A 20,265-nucleotide genomic window follows, 5' to 3' on the forward strand; every position below is an offset into this window, starting at 1 on the left:
CGGGAAGTGTCATTCTCCATCAGTGTTTGTTAAGCCGATACATTTTACACTTGCGTGTACACATTGAAAGGAGAGTAGACAGCAACCATGTCGTGTCCAGTGAATAAAGACACTAAAGGTAAGAAAAAGTCATATTTGGAAGTTATAAAATACTATATGTATGTAGTGGTATTAGTAGTCTTGCAGTTTAATGTAATGTTGTGGTCACGGAAATCAAATAAGACAAATATGAAAGAAGAACTCTCAGAAGACATTTCGGAACCTTCCTGGGAAAGGAAACAAAAGAATAATACATCACTTGCTGAATGATGTCATGGATTTCACAATTCCCCCTCCATGTACTTCGCTTATCTCGAATATGTTTATAAGGTGTATGTACCGCATTATGTGTCAGTTTGTACTGTTGTTACAGTAGCAAAGATTGTTGTTCACTGTCAGATGAATCGCGTCACTACGCAATTGCCTGGGGACTAAGTTACTGACAGATAAGCACAGACCAGATTTTATATCAGGTGTTATGTCAATGTTATCAGTGTACAGACTTGTTTCACAGGTCTGTGAAATCTTACTGTATTGTCTCATGTGGGATTTGTCTCTTCCAAGTCACAGGAAGCTTGGAAAAAGACAACAAAACATCCCAGACGACAGGTGAGTATGTACGGCCGATATAAGGTTAGGTAGGTCTAGGTGCCCAATGCTTGTAGAGACATATGCAGATGTACATTTAAAACCAAAACAGAAAGACTGTTTGAGGTACTGTTTTAACGAAACTACCTTATCTCACGAAATGTCATTTTACGAGACTCAAAGTACACGCTAATTATGTAATGGTTAACACAAACCTGTAGTTATTTCTCCGTTTGGCGTTTGCACTGAGCAATCACCTGAATCAAAGCAGTATACCCTCTTGTTCTCTCATTAATAACCCTTAACACAAGGAACATGAGGAAATGGAACAGCAGACGTTCCCCTTCATGCTTCACCCCACACCTGCAACAGCAGCACAAGTAAAGAGCATGTAAGATAGGAGAGCTTTGTCACTTTTTCTACTGGTCTTAACACCTGCAACCAGCCCATTGAAAACCACCAGGACTGGGTGCTTATTGAACAATGGCTGCTTGGCCCTGGAGTTGTAGCCTAATTCACAAACCTGTTTGCAGAGCTTAACATCAGACCCCCCCCCCCCCCCCCCCCCAAATAAATCTGATCCCAAAAGCTTTGGAGACAATTTGCATCGAAACTGCCGAATGTTGAGATCTCAGAAAGCTGTAAAACCACTAGGCCTTTGAGAAGTCATAAGATAAATATTCATTCAAGATTGTCCTGTTCAGATCGTATGTTCCTTTCTCTTTATCAGGTCCTAGTGAGAACCTTACAGAAACAGATGGGTATTTCTGCAGGTAACTATTAGTAATGATATTACTCATTACAGTGTTATAAATGACTTGAATGTAATGAACACCTGGTTGAAATAAGACTTGAAGTGAACAGATAGTTCCTAATTTTTTGTGGTAACATAAGAAAGCTACACTTTCTCTTAACAAATGTCTCTCGTTCAGCTACACCCACTATGGCATAACAAGGTATTGGTATTGACAGGGGAGCATGTGTTTTTCCTTCAGCAGTTCTTTCTCTATGGACCCTGCGGAGGAGTACAAGATGAACCACAAGCGGCGAGGCCTGGCTCTCATCTTCAACCAGGAGCACTTCTTCTGGCATCTGAGGATGCCCCCCCGCAACGGGACCAATGCTGACCGCTCCAATCTGGTCAAAAGGTATACATGGCATCAGATAGGACCGTGCTTCATAACTCCCTATAGACCGGTTCAGTCAACTGTAGTGCTGATGGAGTTGTTTAAAATGTTCTTTGCCTAACCATGTTTGACACTTGATTTTTCTGATTCAGATTTGAGGACTTGAACTTTGAAGTGCAGGCCTTTGATAATCTGAAGGTGGAGGAAGTTCTGGATCAAATCAGTCAGGGTAAGCAGCACTTCTAGTCCTTCGATACCACCTCAAATCATCCGCTTAACACAGATACTGTATCAGTCACAGTCGGTATTATACTTCAGAATAAGAAATGATACATGTCTGATACTCTATAGCGGCTGAGGCCAACCATGCTGATGCAGACTGCTTCGTGTGCGTCTTTCTGAGCCACGGAGAGAACGACCACGTCTATGCTTACGACGACAAGATCGCTATCCAGGACATCACTGCCCTGTTCAAAGGAGACAAGTGTAAGAGCCTGGTGGGCAAGCCCAAGATCTTCATACTACAGGTAAGAGGTCAGATGATGAGATACCTTTTGAATAGATCCATTTGAGATGGTAACCTTTGACATTCAGTACTGTTGACTCATAGACCTAGAGACCATATCTGATGTTTGGGGGCCGGTGAAGGCATATCTTCCTCAGACACACTACTATTATTTGTAAACATTTATCCACATAACCACAAATATTTACTGCTAAATATATATATTTTTTATATATATAACCACCATCATATTGACGTTTTGACTGTTTTTGGTTCCTGATTTGATTGACACCGACAGGCGTGCCGTGGGGACAAGCATGACGATCCAGTGACCCCCATGGACGTGGTGGACAGCGAGGTGAAGACCAACGAGGTGGTGGTGGACGCTGGGGTGGTCTACACCCTCCCTGCTGGCGCTGACTTCATCATGTGTTACTCTGTGGCTGAAGGTGAGGAACACATGGCACAGCTGATAGTCCATTACAGAAAACAAGAAGAAATACTGTAAACCTTGTGGTCGTAAATGAGGATAGATGCATAGATCAGTGATACATGGAGAATAAAGACATTCATTATTTTAATTCCTTATCAACAGACTCAGTTACTATTTTGTACCCAACTCCTTCTTACTGTGACTTGTATACAGTTATGCTGTTTAGACAATATCCTAAATAAGTTTCACTGTGTTTGTGTAATGGTGTTTGATCACTTGATTATCCTTTGCTTCTCATTTGGATTAATGGAATACAGATCTACCATACTTGTTCCCGGTCTCCCTGTGCAGGCTACTATTCCCACCGCGAGACGATCAACGGCTCCTGGTACATCCAGGACCTGTGTGGGGCCATGTGGAAGTTCGGAGATTCCCTGGAGTTCACGGAGCTCCTGACCCTGGTCAACAGGAAGGTGTCCATGAGGAGCGTCGGGAATTGTAACGACAAGACCGCCATCGGGAAGAAACAGGTCCCCTGCTTCGCGTCCATGCTCACCAGGAAGCTCTACTTCCGACCCAAGAAGCAGTAAGGTTTCCATCCACTGGGCAGCTATTACGTCATTCCTGAATCCTGCTGTAGTTGTTTTGAATGTTTTTTGGGGAGAAAGGTGGTCCTTGACTATAATGTCTGGTGGTTCTTTTTGTTAAACGTTTGTCTACATTATTTCGATGTTTGTCTTGAGAACCATGAAATACACTTCATCAAACTGTGCATATTCCCTTTATTCTAATCTTCTTTCCTATGAAACCAAATGGAGATCATGTCATTGGCTGATGATTGTGTATGCAGTGTTATTTTAACACACATTCTGTGGTGGCAAAACTGACCTAAAACAAAGCATGTACTATACTGGTGAAACCTGCTTGGCTGCTCGGCTTCAGGCTTTCCCTGTTGGTGTTGACAGAGGTCATGGGATGTACCTGCAGGGCAGGTAAAAGAGTGACATGAGAATGGTAATTTGAGCATTAACATTTCAAATGACTTTATTCTCAGTCTGTTTGTGGATAGCTATTTGTTAAGAGGGGATTCTTAGTCAGTAAAGGATTTTGCATCACCAGTCCCTTAAGGCCTTTCTCGAGAGAATACTGCTAATTCTTAGCATTGAGTAGTGGGTCCCTGGGCTTGATTTGTTGATCTGTGTCAAATATACAAAGAAATGTGCACATCGTTTGAAGGAGGAAGTGGCTCTGGGGTTAAATCCCTGCCTCTTGTGCTTTAGTCTACTACACATTTGCGCAAATGTCAAAATGACCAAGATAAGTGTTAGTTCCTGAAGTGTATTCATTGGGAAATCCCTTAAAAAAAATAAACACTTAGTATCTCTCTTGAAATACAGGCATCTTCTCGCATAACCACTGCTGGTTACAGAGATGTGAACCCCAGGTATTAACCCTCATCAGTCCTCCAACCACTACAGTGTCAATAGAACCACACTTCAGTGACTGGGATCAAACCCATAATCTCACAGGAACAAGCCTTAAATCTGTGCCACCGATAGCTTCACACTTCAAAACACATATATTCATATGGTTGACATCGACAACGTACACTAAATAACAAGAGTAGAGATTTGAACCCACAACAGCTTGGTTGCAGGGCTGAGATTTAACCCCAAATCCTTCACACTTGAAGTGCTTCTCTTTGTATGTTAGACATCGACAGTTACAGAAACTGTCAATCAAGCACAATATATATGGATTAAACCCACAACCTCCAACCTATTAAGCCAGGGACCCACTGTACCCACTGCCCCATTTGGTCCTCTGTAGTAGACAAGATGAAAAGACAGACAATGATGTGCCTCAATATGTTGTCTCCCCACTTGTTCTGTCAAAAGGGAATTTGTGTTGTTTCTGTTTGTACTTGGTTGTGCTTAGCCTTTACAACTCAAATGTAGTTTTACATGTTTTGAAAGTGGCAGGCTAAACGTGAACAAATTCCAATGTGGAAAGTACCTCAGGGAGTCAAGTGTCTAAAAGACATTAAGTAAACACTGCAGGTTTGGTCACATGACCTAAGGTACTACTCTGACTCAGGAAAATCAGTCCTATACATTGTTTACTGCCACTATGGTGCCTTTGTTTGGTCATTCAAATCAATGGCCTTTTAATTAACTATAAAAAATAACAGCTTTTTACCATTGTTCTTTGTTATTGAGGGTATTTGACAACTGTGTTCAACTTAAGATCACTTTATTGGTCAATTACACCCCCCCCACATCCCATCTGGGCTGGGATTGGAAACCATCTGGTTGCTGGCTCGCATCTCTAACCACTTGGCTACCTGTCGCTCCAATACTGAACAACTTTAACAGTACCAATCTTTTTAAATACCATTTTTATACACCACATGACTACAGGCATATTCTTCAGCCAGAAAATATGTGCAAGTGTGCATTATATAACTCAGATAAGACAACTCAGGGTACCAATCAACCGACCATCTCATGTTTAACAAATAAATAATTGTTAGTCACTTGTGAGATATTTACTAAAGCAATGACAATGCATGAGGTATTACTCATTTGTATGTGAACCTGAGTGCTGGACACCAATTCATGTTTCTATTTCTGAATTGTTCAAGAAAATGAGGACCATTTTAGTCTCCATGGGTGAATATAAGGAACTTCTGCTTGGTAAGAGTAATGTACTTTTCTCGTTTTGTGGTCCACCAGGGAAATGTATCTCTGACCTTTTGGGAGATTGGGTTTGCACTAATAGCATTTGGAGAGGTGCGTGGGGCTCCTATTGAGTTAGAATCTCTCATTTATAAAATGACAGTTGTAAAACTGTTGAAATATGTTTGGGGTTTTGATGATTGAAACAAAAGTCTGAATTGAGGTGCAATAAAATATTGAAATGTAATTTGTGTTCAGTCTCAGTTCCTCTTAATCTTTGTAAACGTTCAGAATGGATCATCTCATTATATACACATCATCACTATTCATAACTTTGCTCTTCTATAGAAATGACACTAGCTACTATATTGATTTACGGCAATGGCCAGGAATGCAGAGAAAATATGGTTAGTATTCAGGAAGATGCTTTCTCATATGATATTTATTACTTTACTTCTATTACCACAAATGACTTCCAACATTGTAACCGGTGTAAACTAAAACTCTAAAATGATCTGCAGGGTTAGTAAGAAAAATGCATTGTTATCAAAATAAAAGGGAAGAAATGCTGCTGCTCAGTAGTCCTTCAGTTTGACGGTGTGTGTGTGTGTGGTGCTGCTCTTCATGGCTGGCTCTGGATCTGTTCTACAGGGAGCTGAAGTTGGGTTGGATTCCTTAGACGTCTCAAATCTTCTTCCACCTAAGGATGACACACACACACACGATCAGCAGAAGCCCCTTTATAGACTGAATACATCAGTGGAAAGTCCAATAAGCAGTGAGCAGAAATTCTGAAGTGCCTTGTATAAGTAAGTATAGCAACATACCGAAGCCAACTCCTCTCTCAGCTCATTGTACTTCTGCACGTTGAAGCGCTCCTTCTTGGCACCCTTGTGGAAGTAATACAGGAACTGCCTGTCTTTGGCATCTGGATACACATAATCCTACAGAGGACAACAACCATGATCCATCTGGATAGACATAATCCTACAGAGGACAACAACCATGATCCATCTGGATAGACATAATCCTACAGAGGACAACAACCATGATCCATCTGGATAGACATAATCCTACAGAGGACAACAACCATGATCCATCTGGATAGACATAATCCTACAGAGGACAACAACCATGATCCATCTGGATAGACATAATCCTACAGAGGACAACAACCATGATCCATCTGGTGCAGACTAACTTGTGTATCACTTCTCACTCATAGTTATCTGGGTTTAAATTCTAACTTGAGATAACTGAACCTCTGTGTAAATGATGCACGGATGTCATTAGGAGATATGATCAGAATACAGGTGATGCACCTCAAAGCGTAACAGAGGAATGTTGGTTTGTATCAGCCTCCTTGTTGTGGCATGGATGTACACAGTTCGTACTGTACTTTTTGAAGATACTTACAAAAGTCTTATAAAATCATTTAGACGCAGGACACAGGTGCTGTGGGACCAACTGGAAGGTTTACCGGTCAGACCATGTCGTGCTTCTTCTATGCAGTGCATGCTATACACATTGCAGCCACAGGAGGGCAGACATACGTGGAGATTTCTCTGTTACACTTCTAAGTGCTTATCACCTGTGTTTTGATTTCATCAACCATTGATGTCAATGCAGAGGTTTGTAGAAGTTTGACTGCACACAGTTATCTAAAGTTAGAACTCAACCCTGATAATTACTGCCTTCATACTGTACAGCGTATGGCAATGAAGGTCACTTATGAGAACTTGACTACTCCAAGTTGTTGTAAGGAGACCAGGTGTGACTGAAATGAAAATGAAAGCCTTTTGTTCAAGTGCCCTGTAGTGACAGTACTTTTTGTGCACACAAGGGGGAGACACTGTCTTGACTACTTGTATTGAGACCGTGCTGGACATGGGTCTTCCTGTCCTTCCAGTCCTGTACTGTACCTGCTTGGTGAGGACATAGTAGGAGAAGACTCCGATGCTGGTGCAGTAGGTGAGGAAGTAGGTGACGGGCTCCATGACATCCCAGGAGTACACCCACCAGGTGAGCCAGGCCAAGGCCCCGCCCTGCACAGACAGCAGGGCCACACCTGTCCACAGAGTCCTGGAGGAGTGGAACTCTGCACTGCGCGCCAGCTGTGCCTTCACCTGTACAGGGAACGCACAGGAGACAGAGGTTACTAGTGATAGCTAAAACAAACTCTCACACTCATGCAATCTTATCTTTGAAGATTTACCGTGACAGCTTTATGGTTGTCGACCAAAGGGATAGGTAGTAGGAGTCACACAGAGATGAGACAAGAGACGCAAGAGAGAGAAAAAAAGAGAGGAGATACTGACAGACAGAAGGAAAGAGAAAGAACAAGAGAGAAACGGAGTCAGAAGTACACCCCTCCGGTACCTGTTCCAGAGGTAAGAGGTCCTGTTTGAGTCCATCCAGTCTCTCCAGCAGCTGCCTCTCCTTCAGCAGGTGGTGGTCAGGCAGGTGGAGGGCCGTGTGGAGCAGCTGCACCATGTGCTTCATGTCCTCCACGTCCACCACATGCTCACTGGACACACTGGACGCCTCTGGACACACAACATGGGTGGAATTCATTACAACACAGTCACTCTGGGAACTCATGGCAAAATGATTATTATTACACTGGGAACATGGATCACTATTCCACCCCAGACTGGAGGTTGATAATGACGATGAGGAGGAGGATGAGGATCCTGCTGATACTCAAGTGACTAATGATGTTTCTTTTTAGAATTACTGATAAAGATCAATTGATATCTCATCCTCATCCTCTGTAGATGTGTGATCTGTGGTCCTCTGTAGCTGTGTGATCGGTGGTCCTCTGTAGCTGTGTGATCGGTGGTCCTCTGTAGCTGTGTGATCTGTGGTCCTCTGTAGCTGTGTGATCTGTGGTCCTCTGTAGCTGTGTGATCTGTGGTCCTCTGTAGCTGTGTGATCTGTGGTCCTCTGTAGCTGTGTGATCTGTGGTCCTCTGTAGCTGTGTGATCTGTGGTCCTCTGTAGCTGTGTGATCTGTGGTCCTCTGTAGCTGTGTGATCTGTGGTCCTCTGTAGCTGTGTGATCTGTGGTCCTCTGTAGCTGTGTGATCTGTGGTCCTCTGTAGCTGTGTGATCTGTGGTCCTCTGTAGCTGTGTGATCTGTGGTCCTCTGTAGCTGTGTGATCTGTGGTCCTCTGTAGCTGTGTGATCTGTGGTCCTTTGTAGCTGTGTGATCTGTGGTCCTCTGTAGCTGTGTGATCTGTGGTCCTCTGTAGCTGTGTGATCTGTGGTCCTCTGTAGCTGTGTGATCTGTGGTCCTCTGTAGCTGTGTGATCTGTGGTCCTCTGTAGCTGTGTGATCTGTGGTCCTCTGTAGCTGTGTGATCTGTGGTCCTTTGTAGCTGTGTGATCTGTGGTCCTCTGTAGCTGTGTGACTGTGGTCCTCTGTAGCTGTGTGACTGTGGTCCTCTGTAGCTGTGTGATCTGTGGTCCTCTGTAGCTGTGTGACTGGTGGTCCTCTGTAGCTGTGTGACTGTGGTCCTCTGTAGCTGTGTGACTGTGGTCCTCTGTAGCTGTGTGACTGTGGTCCTCCGTAGCTCAGTTGGTAGAGCATGTTGCTTGCTACGCCAGGATAGTGGGTTCGGTTCCCGGGACCAACCATATTTAAAATATAAACACGCACAACTAAGTTGTTTCAGAATAAAGCGGCTGCCAAATGGCATTTATTATTATGTCATCATCATCTCTTAAACTGTTTAAACTACCTATGTTTTGGGAAAGAGTTGCTTCACCTCTTTCAGGGGAGTGGATGTTGTATACAGCATCATTGATGAGGAGCTGGAAGTCTTTGTCCAGGAGACTGTCTATAGAGGTGCTGTTAGCTACCCGTGCACCATCTGTAGGAGACAGGAGGATAACAGATGGATATAGTGTCTACAGGGGTGGTGTCTACAGGGGTGGTGTTAGCTACCCGTGCACCATCTGTAGGAGACAGGAGGATAACAGATGGATATAGTGTCTACAGGGGTGGTGTCTACAGGGGTGGTGTTAGCTACCCGTGCACCATCTGTAGGAGACAGGAGGATAACAGATGGATATAGTGTCTGTGTACACGACAGACAGTAGCCCATATTCATAAAGTATCTCAGAGTAGGTGTGCTGATCTAGGATCAGTTCTGCCCTGTCCATTAAATCATATTCATTATTATTTAAAAGGCTGAACTGCTCCTAGATAGGCACTCATACTCTGAAATGCTTTATGAATACGGGCAAATGTTTGCATTTGAGTGTGTGTACACAACATTTGTGTGTGTACAACATATATTTATGTGTGTGTACAACATATTTGTGTGTGTCCTACCCTTGGTGAGCACAGAGGCAGAGGTGACTCCTGGGTCTTCTCTCTGCAGGTCGTGGATCAGGTCTCCTACAGTCATTAACATGGGCCTGAGGAAGAACAGACAGCTCTCCTGCCTGGAGGGTAGCGGCACAGCCAGCACCGGTCGTCCATGTTTATACTGCAACACCACATCTAGACCGCAGACAGAGAAAAACACAGGTAAAATGGGCAGTTAATGGCCTTGTGTTTAAAGTACAATGCAGCACATTCTCACCGTTTTAAATAACTGAGGTCATTGCATACAACAATATATGGATTGTCTCTGCGTTTATTAATAGTGATATGAACAGTCTACCAAAGATTACAATTCTAAAGCCTTTCATCATCGGCTGGCACTTTAGAATAAAGAACTGCACTGTGTGTAAAGTCAAGGCAGCCATAGTAATACATTAATTGTAGAAAGGTGCACTGTAATGCCAGTATCATACCACTAGAGGGTGCTACAGTACTGCAGAAGACCACTTGGGGAGGACATCTCCACTGTGGCTGTCTGGGATGGATCTGAAATGAGAGAGAACACAATACAGAAGGGATTTATTTGACCTTTATTTTAAACAGGGAGTCCCATTCAGACCAAGGTCTCTTTCAGAAGGAACCATTCGTACACAATTTACAAAATACAGATACTGTACATTTAAGAAACACAAATAACATTAAATCAGCAAATAGGTCTCCAATCAACATTATGAACAGCCCGAGAGGCACCAGAACATACTGTTACAAGGAACGCTGTAGATTTTTCCATACATGGGCGGCTTAGTGGCTTATCAGCTCAATATCATCAGTGTCAACAGAAGCCCTCCCTTGGCAAACGATCATGCTGCTAAAGACAGAAAGACAAACATTTGAAGTTCTACATGAATAAAATGAGTCGGAAAACGACCAGCTTCTATTCTACGTGACATCTTTGTTTTGCCATGAAATGTCTTGATTATCATTTTAAATGTAGCCATTCATTGCAAAAGTCATTATTACTGAGATACTGTGTGATGTAAACATTGAGATAAGGACATATTTCCAGAATCTAATTTCCAAGAAACTGCACCATCATCATTATATTACCGCAGCCTATCTTGCTACACCCCCCCCCATGAACCACAGAATAGCCTACACCCCCCCCCCCATGAACCACAGAATAGCCTACACCCCCCACATGAACCACAGAATAGCCTACACCCCCCCCATGAACCACATAATAGCCTACACCCCCCCCCATGAACCACAGAATAGCCTACACCCCCCACATGAACCACAGAATAGCCTACACCCCCCCCCCCATGAACCACAGAATAGCCTACACCCCCCCCCCCCATGAACCACAGAATAGCCTACACCCCCCCCCCATGAACCACAGAATAGCCTACACCCCCCACATGAACCACAGAATAGCCTACACCCCCCCCCCATGAACCACAGAATAGCCTACACCCCCCCCCCCCCATGAACCACAGAATAGCCTACACCCCCCACATGAACCACAGAATAGCCTACACCCCCCACATGAACCACAGAATAGCCTACACCCCCCCCCCCCCCCATGAACCACAGAATAGCCTACACCCCCCACATGAACCACAGAATAGCCTACACCCCCCCCCATGAACCACAGAATAGCCTACACCCCCCCCCATGAACCACAGAATAGCCTACACCCCCCACATGAACCATAGAATTGCCTACACCCCCCCCCCCCCATGAACCACAGGATAGCCTACACCCCCCACATGAACCACAGAATAGCCTACACCCCCCCCCCAATCTCCACAGAGACGTAGCCTGGCTAAACCAGACTGAATGCTGATGCTTGAATAGCTGAAAATAGACAGAAAATGGTGCTGAAAGCCTCCAGGTTTCCATATCAACATCCCCACTACAGATTCATCCCCTTCTAGATCCCATGCTGAGTAATACAATGATTTGGAGTATTAGGTTTAATGGTTGGGAATATGTTGCTGGCACTGCAGCTGGAAGTAATGAAAGGAGCTGGTAAGATACGAACGTAGAGTAATAGCTGTGAAAATGTGTGTGTGTGTGTATGTATGTATGTATGTATGTGTGTGTGTGCGCACGCACCTGTGTGTGTAAAGAGATTTTGTATAGTGCTACAATTATACCAACACAACTCCCAATAAGTATTGTGATGCCTTAGGCATGCATTCTGCCACTATTAAACACTTGGTCGTGTTAAATGTGAGAAATGAATAAGGGTTTTAGGTCATAACTGTTGAATTAATGATGTGCTTGCTACAGAACATTACCCCCATCCACACCATTAAAATGGAAATGACTCCACCCGGTAAGAAGAGGACTTGGAGGGTTTGCCAACGATGCCTAATGAACACTACAGCACCTTCTGGGCAGCAAAACCAAGTTGGTCCCCTTGTATTGGAAGCTTGTAAAGCGTGTGGCAGTCAAAGACACCACACAAAGGAGAGGACAGTATGGTCAGAGGGGTGGGAGCAGTGGCAACCCGTTTTTAGAGCCCCACCTGTTTTGAGACCCACATTTTAGGGGGGGGGGGGTACTTGCCATTAATACATGTTCCATAACAGTTTGCAAACAATGTAAATATATATATATATATATCATTGAGTTAATAAAGTCTCCATACAAACATGGTCTCTTTTTTGTTTTCTTGAGTAATGCAGCTCCACAATGCAGGTATTTTAGCCTTGCTCAGCGCTTTCTGTGGTGGTGGGGCGAGCCAGCAGAAAACATGGAGCGTTGCGCTGTGATTGGCTCAGTGTTCTGTCACTCATGGTGTCCCTACGTCACCACCAAGTCAAAGGGTAGAGCTGAAAATTCTAGCCCCTTGGGTGCTGCCATAGAGTTACATTAGAAGTGCCCATCCAGGAAGGCTCAAGGTCATTTGCTACAGATAAAATGACATCAAATAATTTTATATGTACAGTAGCTTTGATTGGACTGATCATGTCAACATCATACTTAGCTAAGTCTTAGCTAGCAGTAATCATCATGAATCAAGCCATTCCTTTTAAGATGTTGGGACAGCTTTATTTAGGCCCTAACAGTTTGTGGGCACTGTTGGCCACCGTTAGGTTATAGTGTAATTAATGTATTGTTCAGTGTTGTGAAGTGACTTTGCTGGGAGCATCCCACTTTTCATTTGTTTGCCCCACCAAGACTTACATGCTAAAAATCGCCACTGGATGGGAGATCTATAGACTTACACATCAGTAGTTAAGGTTAAGAGTAAGAAGGTAGGAAACACTGTTAAGAGGAGAGACATCCATGCCTTGAGTAGGGCAGGCTCCAGCAATAAGCAGTGTAGGTTACTTTCTAAATGTAACGCGCTATAGTTACTAGCGCCCGGGAAGATACCAATATCGCAAAGGTCCTTCAAAAACCTACTGTATGTAAAATAGTGTGTGCTATTGCTTGGTGGAAAATAAATACATGTGACTCTGGGTGACAACATAATAATGTTTGTTTCCAGCATTAGGGCTCTTTTCCTAAAGAAGTTAAATCCGCGTTGTGTTTGGTTTCCTTGCCGTGATACTTACAAGTATCGCGATACAGGTATAGTCCCGGCCCTACTAGTTAACTGTCCAAAATTGTAATCAGTAATGTAATCCAATTCAATAATTGGATTCATAATGAATAAACAATGGTTTCAGTAGAAACTCTACTGGCTGTTAGTTGAAACTCATTATCTTGCGTCTAGGGATGGACATGTGTAATTTTGTACTTGAACGGACGAGCTAGCAATTTTATAACTCATTTCCTGCAATTCTACACATTCTGCCATAGGGTGGAAGCAAATGCTTGCCGTTTTTAATATGACAACTGATGATCAAACGGGCTCCGCCCTGGTCGGTAATTCCACCTTGCTTACTACAAGTTTAGATAGCTGGCCTCTAGTTTACCAATCTTTAAAAAATACAGCTGATATGGGCTAAAAGAGTGACAGCTGATGCACATCCAAATTTCGAAATGCACCTTGTGTATTCTATTATTCTAACTGTCAACAGTAAGTTGAGACCCCGACTGAGTTCCAAAATGTAAAAAGGTATAAAATGGGCTGCCAGTTGCCCATCCCTATCCCTGACCTGAGCTATAAACCCCCTAAACATAGTTCCACACTGAAAATATGCTAAAACTGTTTGATAAAGACAAAGAGCATATTTTGTTCAGCATCATTATTTATTTAACCCTTATTTTACCAGGTCAGTTGACTGAGAACACATTCTCATTTACAGCAACAATCTGGGGAATAGTTACAGGGAAGATGAAGGGAGATGAATGAGCCAATTGTAAACTACGGATGATTAGGTGACCGTGAAGGTATGAAGGCCAGATTGGGAATTTAGCCAGGACACCAGGGTTAACACCCCTACTCTTACGATAAGTGACATGGGATCTTTAGTGACCACAGAGACTCAGGACACCCGTTTAACGTCCCATTCCAAAAAAACTGCCTCCTACACCGGGTAAGCGTATACCTACTCTCCAAACAGATGTCGTGGCTGTAACTCATCCCCATGCAGTGTTCAGAGTGGAATTGTTCATCCATTTTGAACATCTCAAAGAAGCAGGCAGAATAAACTAAATCAAACATCTGTACATGGAAAAGACAGATTTCAACCCGTTTTAAATAATCACTGAGAATAACTGTACCAGGCACGAGATGTGTATCATTCACACTGGCAACTACTTTTATTTGGAAAAATATTCTGTTCCATTTTATTCTCTTGTATTACATAATGTCTTTTTTTTACTATAAAATAGTTGTGTCTTGACTGTGGTAGGGCTCAAGAAATAAGAGCATCTTGTCTGCTACATTAACAAAACAAGGCTATGCCATTGCACAGCCATAGGCGTCTACAAGCAAGCTCCACTGCGTTCCAGGCCACTGTGTTCCAGGCCACTGTGTTCCACGATATACTATAACCAGTTGATATTACAGATTATGTTCCAGGATATAATATAACCAGTTGATAGTACAGACTGTGTTCCACGATATACTATAACCAGTTGATATTACAGATTGTGTTCCAGGATATAATATAACCAGTTGATATTACAGATTCAATAAATTAATCTTAAATAGCACTTGTTTTTTTTAAATGACTAATGACTGTATACAGTATATGGTCCAATTTAGCAATTAGGATGTGTTATCTGTAATGGTTATGATAAATTAGACTCTATTGTGATCTGTTGGAATATATGTAAATGTGCACATCATTTACTCCAGTGTGGGCATTGTGTTCTAAAAATACTGAAACGGTCAGATTGTGCATTCAGTCAAGCACTAGTGGCCACAGCCGCAATTCAGGGGCAAAATATTCCCTCCCTTTTATCGTTCTCATTTGTGAAATGCTTTTTGTGGTGACGGGGACTGGAGAGGCATTTGAGCACTGTGAAGTTTGTTTGTGTGTTAGTGTGTGCGCGCGTGTGTGACTGTGGTGTGTGTGTGTGTGCGGGCATTTGTTTGTCTACATTTGTGTGTATGCATGTGTGCGTTTGTTGTGTGTGTGTTTTATACATATGAAAAGTGCATGCCGAGCGTCAAACTCAGAGGTCGAGGTAATTTATCTCTGGGGTGAAGACGCACTGTGCATAGGGATATACCGCTGACGACAGCAAATTCAACACCTGGAAATCTGTAAGCAGTCAGTCTCAATGCCATGTTGCACCATTCCCATCATACAACACATCAAATGGGAGATGACGGTCATGGTGGAACAGGAACACACTCAGCGCTATAGAATTAATACCGTAATACAGTATTCCCTTCATATATCAATGGGGTGACAGAACGTATTGGCCTTCATTAAGATTCCAGATTCCACCCCAGAGGAACTAGATTCACTTTGAGTGGTTTGTTCTCAGAGTCAGACACAGCACAGTGGCATCATGATAAACTGTCCTTTCCTCCTTCACTTGTATACAGTCAGCCAGGAGGTCAAAGTGATATGCTCTGTTTCACCACTAACAGTTTGGAGTCCAGGCCAGAATGTAAGTTGGTTTTCAGAGGGTCAGTACAGCAGCAGCTTGGTGATAAACTGTCCTTTCCTCCTTAGTAAGGTGGAGCAGCCATAGCCAGTAGTGTTCATCAGGGGACATCATGGTGATTGATTGGTGACAGTCACAGGCTGGCTGGTTAATTTCTCCAGTGGCAGGCAGGCAGGCAGGCAGGCAGGCAGGCGGGCAGGACCAGACCCAGTTATTATGGCTCCTGTCACAGGCTGAGCTATGGCCCCTCGTGGGGGCCCTGTTTCAGTTCCCACCACCCACAACCCAGGGTTCTAACACCATCTCATGCTGAATGGTCCCTTTGCCACTTTTCCCCAATAGGCACTCCTGTAGATCTGAACGTCTCTGATGGGTGCAAGCAACATACCAACCTATCAGAAGGAATGGTTGAGCAATTGCATTTGGCTTAAACCTATCAAATCCTATCTACAGGAGTGTCTAAGAACTAGGGGCTTGGTGTTTGAGTTGGAATTCAGCACCAACAGACCAATAGTGTGGCCAGTCTGGGTCCACCTCACACCCACCCAGCTCTGACAAATCATTTAGAAGAGTGTCTAGGTGGTACAGTACGAGGGGCTATGGGGCGATCTGTTCTGGAATTTAGCACCAACCAATGCCGTGGCCAGTCTGGGTCCACCCAACTGACTGACCAGAAGAGGAGTTATCATTTTGGGTGCAGCTGGACACGGCCCAGGAAACAAAGACTATCTGGAAGCAGGTAGCCTAGCGGTTAGAGTGTTGCTGGTTCTAGGGCTAAACCCATTTAGTCGACTGGACGATTGTTTGGTCGATCGTAGAGCAGTAACAACAAAAACATGACTGGCGCCTGTCTGACTGATCCATTGTGGAGCCCGTGGGGAAGGCAGTCCATCACTAAGACTAATTCTAGATGGTAATATTAACAACAATTGTGCAACAAATAAAAATGATATAATTTAATAACAAATGCGCTTTCTCCCCGTTAGACAGCGGTTGCTGTTCACGGTTCACTGTTTAATTGCCGCCTTTTCCTAGACCATGTTGCTATGTGCATAATAGAAAAGGTTGTCTCAAATTGTGAGCACAAATGTGTTCACTTCTCTGTTAGTGAGCATTTCTCCTTTTCCAAGATAATCCATCCACCTGACAGGTGTGGCACATCAAGAAGCTGATCAAGCAGCACCTTGTGCGGGGATAATGTGCAGTTTTGTCACAACACAATGCCACAGATGTCTCAAGTTGAGGTTCAGCACAGCAGCAATTGGCATGCTGACTGCAGGAATGTCTACTAGTCGTTGCCAGATAATTGAATGTTAATTTCTCTACCATAAGCCACCTCCAATGTCATTTTAGAGAATTTGGCAGTACGTCCAACTGGCCTCACAACCGCAGACTACGTGTGATTTTTTTATTGTATATTGTTTTAACCTTTATTTAACTAGGACAGTCAGTTAAGAAAAAAATCTTATTTACAATGACAGCCTACCCCTGCCAAACACGGATGATGCTGGGCCAATAGGCCTCTTGCACTGAGATGCAGTACCTTACACCGCTGTGCCACTCGGGAGCCTCATGTGTAAGGCGTTGTGTGGGCGAGTGGTTTGCTGATGTCAACGTAGTGAATAGAGTGCTCCATGGTGGCGATGGGGTTATGGTATGGGCAGGGATAAGCAATTTGAACGCAGAGATAAGGCCCATTGTCGTCCCATTCATCCGCCGCCATCACCTTATGTTTCAGCAGGATAATACACGGCCCGCAAGGATCTGTACACAATTCTTGAAAGCTGAAAATGTCCCAGTTCTTCCATGGCCAGCATACTCACCAGACAAGTCACCCATTGAGCATGTTTGGGATGGTCTGGATCGACCGCGTGTTTCAGTTCCCACCAATATCAAGTAGAGGTCGACCGATTAACCGCCATGGCCGATTAATTAGGGCCGGTTTCAAGTTTTCATAACAAATCAGTAATCGGCATTTGCATTCCACGAGGAAACTGCATGGCAGGCCAAGCTGGTTCAAATCCCTGAGCCGACTACGTGAAGCCGACTACGTGAAGCCGACTACGTGAAGCATTGGTCGATCTGCCCTTGAGCAAGGCACTTAACCCTAGTTGCTCCAGGGTCGCCATCATGAGTGGCTGATCCCCTGGCCGTGACCCCACTCTAGAGGGTGTCTCAGGGGAAGTGGGATATGCAAAAAAAAACATTTCAATTTCATTACACTGTACAGGTTAGACATTTGCACGTGTGAAACCTTCTGAATGGTTCCCATGTAATAAACAGTTCTAGGGGCCAGGGATGAAAAACAGAGGGATGGAGAAACCAAATTACCGGCTGCTGTCATGAGCTCAGGCTGCACTGTACCATGAAAGTGATTTGAGTCAAGGCATTTATCTTCTCGCTTTCCTTTCCACAACATTCTCTTAGAGAGAAAAAGAGGGAGGGTGAGCGAAAGAGAGTGGGAGAGAGAGAGAGGGGGAGGGGGCAACAATTGGAAATGCAGCTGTGAGAACATAGAGAGAGAGAGAGAGAGGAGAGAGCGAGGAGAGAGAGCAAGGAGAGAGAGCAAGGAGAGAGAGAGCGAGGAGAGAGAGCAAGGAGAGAGAGAGCGAGGAGAGAGAGCAAGGAGAGAGAGAGAGAGAGAGAGAGAGAGAGAGAGCAAGGAGAGAGAGAGCGAGGAGAGAGAGCAAGGAGAGAGAGAGAGAGGAGAGAGAGAGGAGAGAGAGCAAGGAGAGAGAGAGAGAGAGAGAGAGAGGGAGAGAGGAGAGAGAGGAGAGAGAGCAAGGAGAGAGAGAGAGAGGAGAGAGAGAGGAGAGAGAGAGGAGAGAGAGAGGAGAGAGAGAGAGAGAGCGAGGAGAGAGAGAGAGGAGAGAGAGAGAGGAGAGGAGAGAGAGAGAGAGAGGTGAGAGAGAGAGGAGAGAGAGAGAGAGGAGAGGAGAGGAGAGAGAGAGAGGAGAGAGAGAGAGAGAGGAGAGGAGAGGAGAGAGAGAGAGAAAGAGAGAGAGAGAAAGAGAGAGGAGAGAGAGAGAGAGAGCGAGGAGAGAGAGAGAGAGAGAGAAAGAGAGAGGAGAGAGAGAGAAAGAGAGAGGAGAGAGAGGAGAGAGAGAGGAGAGAGAGAGAGAGAGAGGAGAGAGAGAGAGAGAGAGAGAGAGAAAGAGAAAGGAGAGAGAGAGAAAGAGAAAGGAGAGAGAGAGAGAAAGAGAGAGGAGAGAGAGAGAGAGAGCGAGGAGAGAGAGCGAGAGAGAGAGAGAGAGAGAAAGAGAGAGAGAAAGAGAGAGGAGAGAGAGAGAGAGAGAGAGAGAGAGAGAGAGAGAAAGGCGAGAGCGAGAGCGAGAGCGAGAGCGAGAGCGAGAGCGAGAGCGAGAGCGAGAGCGAGAGCGAGAGCGAGAGCGAGAGCGAGAGCGAGAGCGAGAGCGAGAGCGAGAGCGAGAGCGAGAGCGAGAGCGAGAGCGAGAGCGAGAGCGAGAGCGAGAGAGAGAGAGAGAGAGAGAGAGAGAGAGAGAGAGAGAGAGAGAGAGAGAGCGAGGAGAGAGAGCAGAAAGACTAAAAGAAAGAAAAAGGGAAAGGCAGCATGCAGAGCGAGGCGGATGTAACAGTCAAGCAGGTTGGATGAGTATAGGACGTCCTCCCCATGACAGCTCTCCAAGCGAGTGCTCTGCATACTTCAGAGGACATGGTGATAAAGCAGAAATGATAGAGAGCTGGAACTTGAAGAGTTTTTACTCCTCTTTACAGGGAGGTTACTGTTAAGACAACAGACTGCAGTAGCTAAGGGTCAGCTGCTGTATTCAAGTCCTAGTTGAAATGCAGAGTAGATCAACAATATATTACGCATGTGTCAGGAATAGAAGTGTGTAAGTGAGTAGTAGATAACTGGCAGGTAGCTAGGCGTAGATAAGTGGGTTTCGTAACAACTCACCCTTTCTTACCAAAACCACACAAACATATTCATCAGCAATCACGAGCCGGCTACCACCCGGTTACTCAACCCTGCACCTTAGAGGCTGCTGCCCTATATACAGAGACATGGAATCACTGGCCACTTTAATAATGTTTACATACTGCGTTACTCCTCTCATATGTAAATATAGTATTCTATTCTACTGTATTTAGTTTATGCCACTCCAACATTGCTCGTCCTGATATTTATATATTTCTTAATTGCATACTTTAACTTTTAGATTTGTGTATTGTTAGATACTACTGTACTGTTGGAACTAGGAACACAAGCATTTCGCTACACCCGTAATAACATCTGCTAAATGTGTGTATGTGACCAATAAACTTGATTTGATTTTGGAAAGTGTCACTGTCAATTGCTTCCCAAAAGAGATTGAAAACCTGAAGAGAATCCACCTTTTCATTTTTCACAAATAGATATTCTTTCAGGAGATTCCTATTAAAACATGGAACTGCACATTGGATGGCCAGTGGCCTGCCTCTAACAATGACAGTTACAGGCGGGAAATGACAAGCACTTTTCTGGCTTGTCAGCTTCCTTCCTTGAGTTATTCGAGGTACATTCAGACTGTCAGTCAGTT

At 44.2% G+C, this 20,265-nt stretch overlaps 2 protein-coding genes across 6 annotated transcripts in view; one reads left to right on the forward strand and one right to left on the reverse strand.

Annotated features, from left to right (window-relative positions):
* Nucleotides 1-5,617, forward strand: LOC100135902 (caspase 6 precursor). 4 transcript variants are annotated; one of them, XM_036989315.1, is made up of 8 exons: nt 1-118; nt 610-648; nt 1,358-1,400; nt 1,626-1,775; nt 1,907-1,983; nt 2,106-2,281; nt 2,558-2,708; nt 3,044-5,617. In XM_036989315.1, exons 1-8 carry the CDS (start codon nt 88-90, stop codon nt 3,280-3,282), a joined length of 906 nt encoding a protein of 301 aa, XP_036845210.1. In that variant the 5' UTR covers nt 1-87; the 3' UTR covers nt 3,283-5,617.
* Nucleotides 4,929-20,265, reverse strand: part of LOC110516757 (calcium uniporter protein, mitochondrial) — a 26,836-nt gene continuing 11,499 nt past the window's right edge. The window contains exons 2-8 of one of the 2 annotated variants that reach the window (XM_036933780.1): nt 10,174-10,246; nt 9,707-9,877; nt 9,138-9,242; nt 7,750-7,916; nt 7,293-7,496; nt 6,198-6,314; nt 4,929-6,070 (exon numbers count right to left, since the gene is read on the reverse strand). In XM_036933780.1, the coding sequence (XP_036789675.1) occupies nt 5,993-6,070; nt 6,198-6,314; nt 7,293-7,496; nt 7,750-7,916; nt 9,138-9,242; nt 9,707-9,877; nt 10,174-10,246 (915 nt within the window). In that variant the 3' untranslated portion in view covers nt 4,929-5,992. Of the gene's footprint in view, nt 6,071-6,197; nt 6,315-7,292; nt 7,497-7,749; nt 7,917-9,110; nt 9,243-9,706; nt 9,878-10,173; nt 10,247-20,265 lie in introns of both variants that reach the window. The other variant, XM_036933779.1, reaches the window with a different exon arrangement.

Source organism: Oncorhynchus mykiss, chromosome 10, assembly GCF_013265735.2.
Source record: "Oncorhynchus mykiss isolate Arlee chromosome 10, USDA_OmykA_1.1, whole genome shotgun sequence".
NCBI classification, from domain to species: Eukaryota; Metazoa; Chordata; class Actinopteri; order Salmoniformes; family Salmonidae; genus Oncorhynchus; species Oncorhynchus mykiss.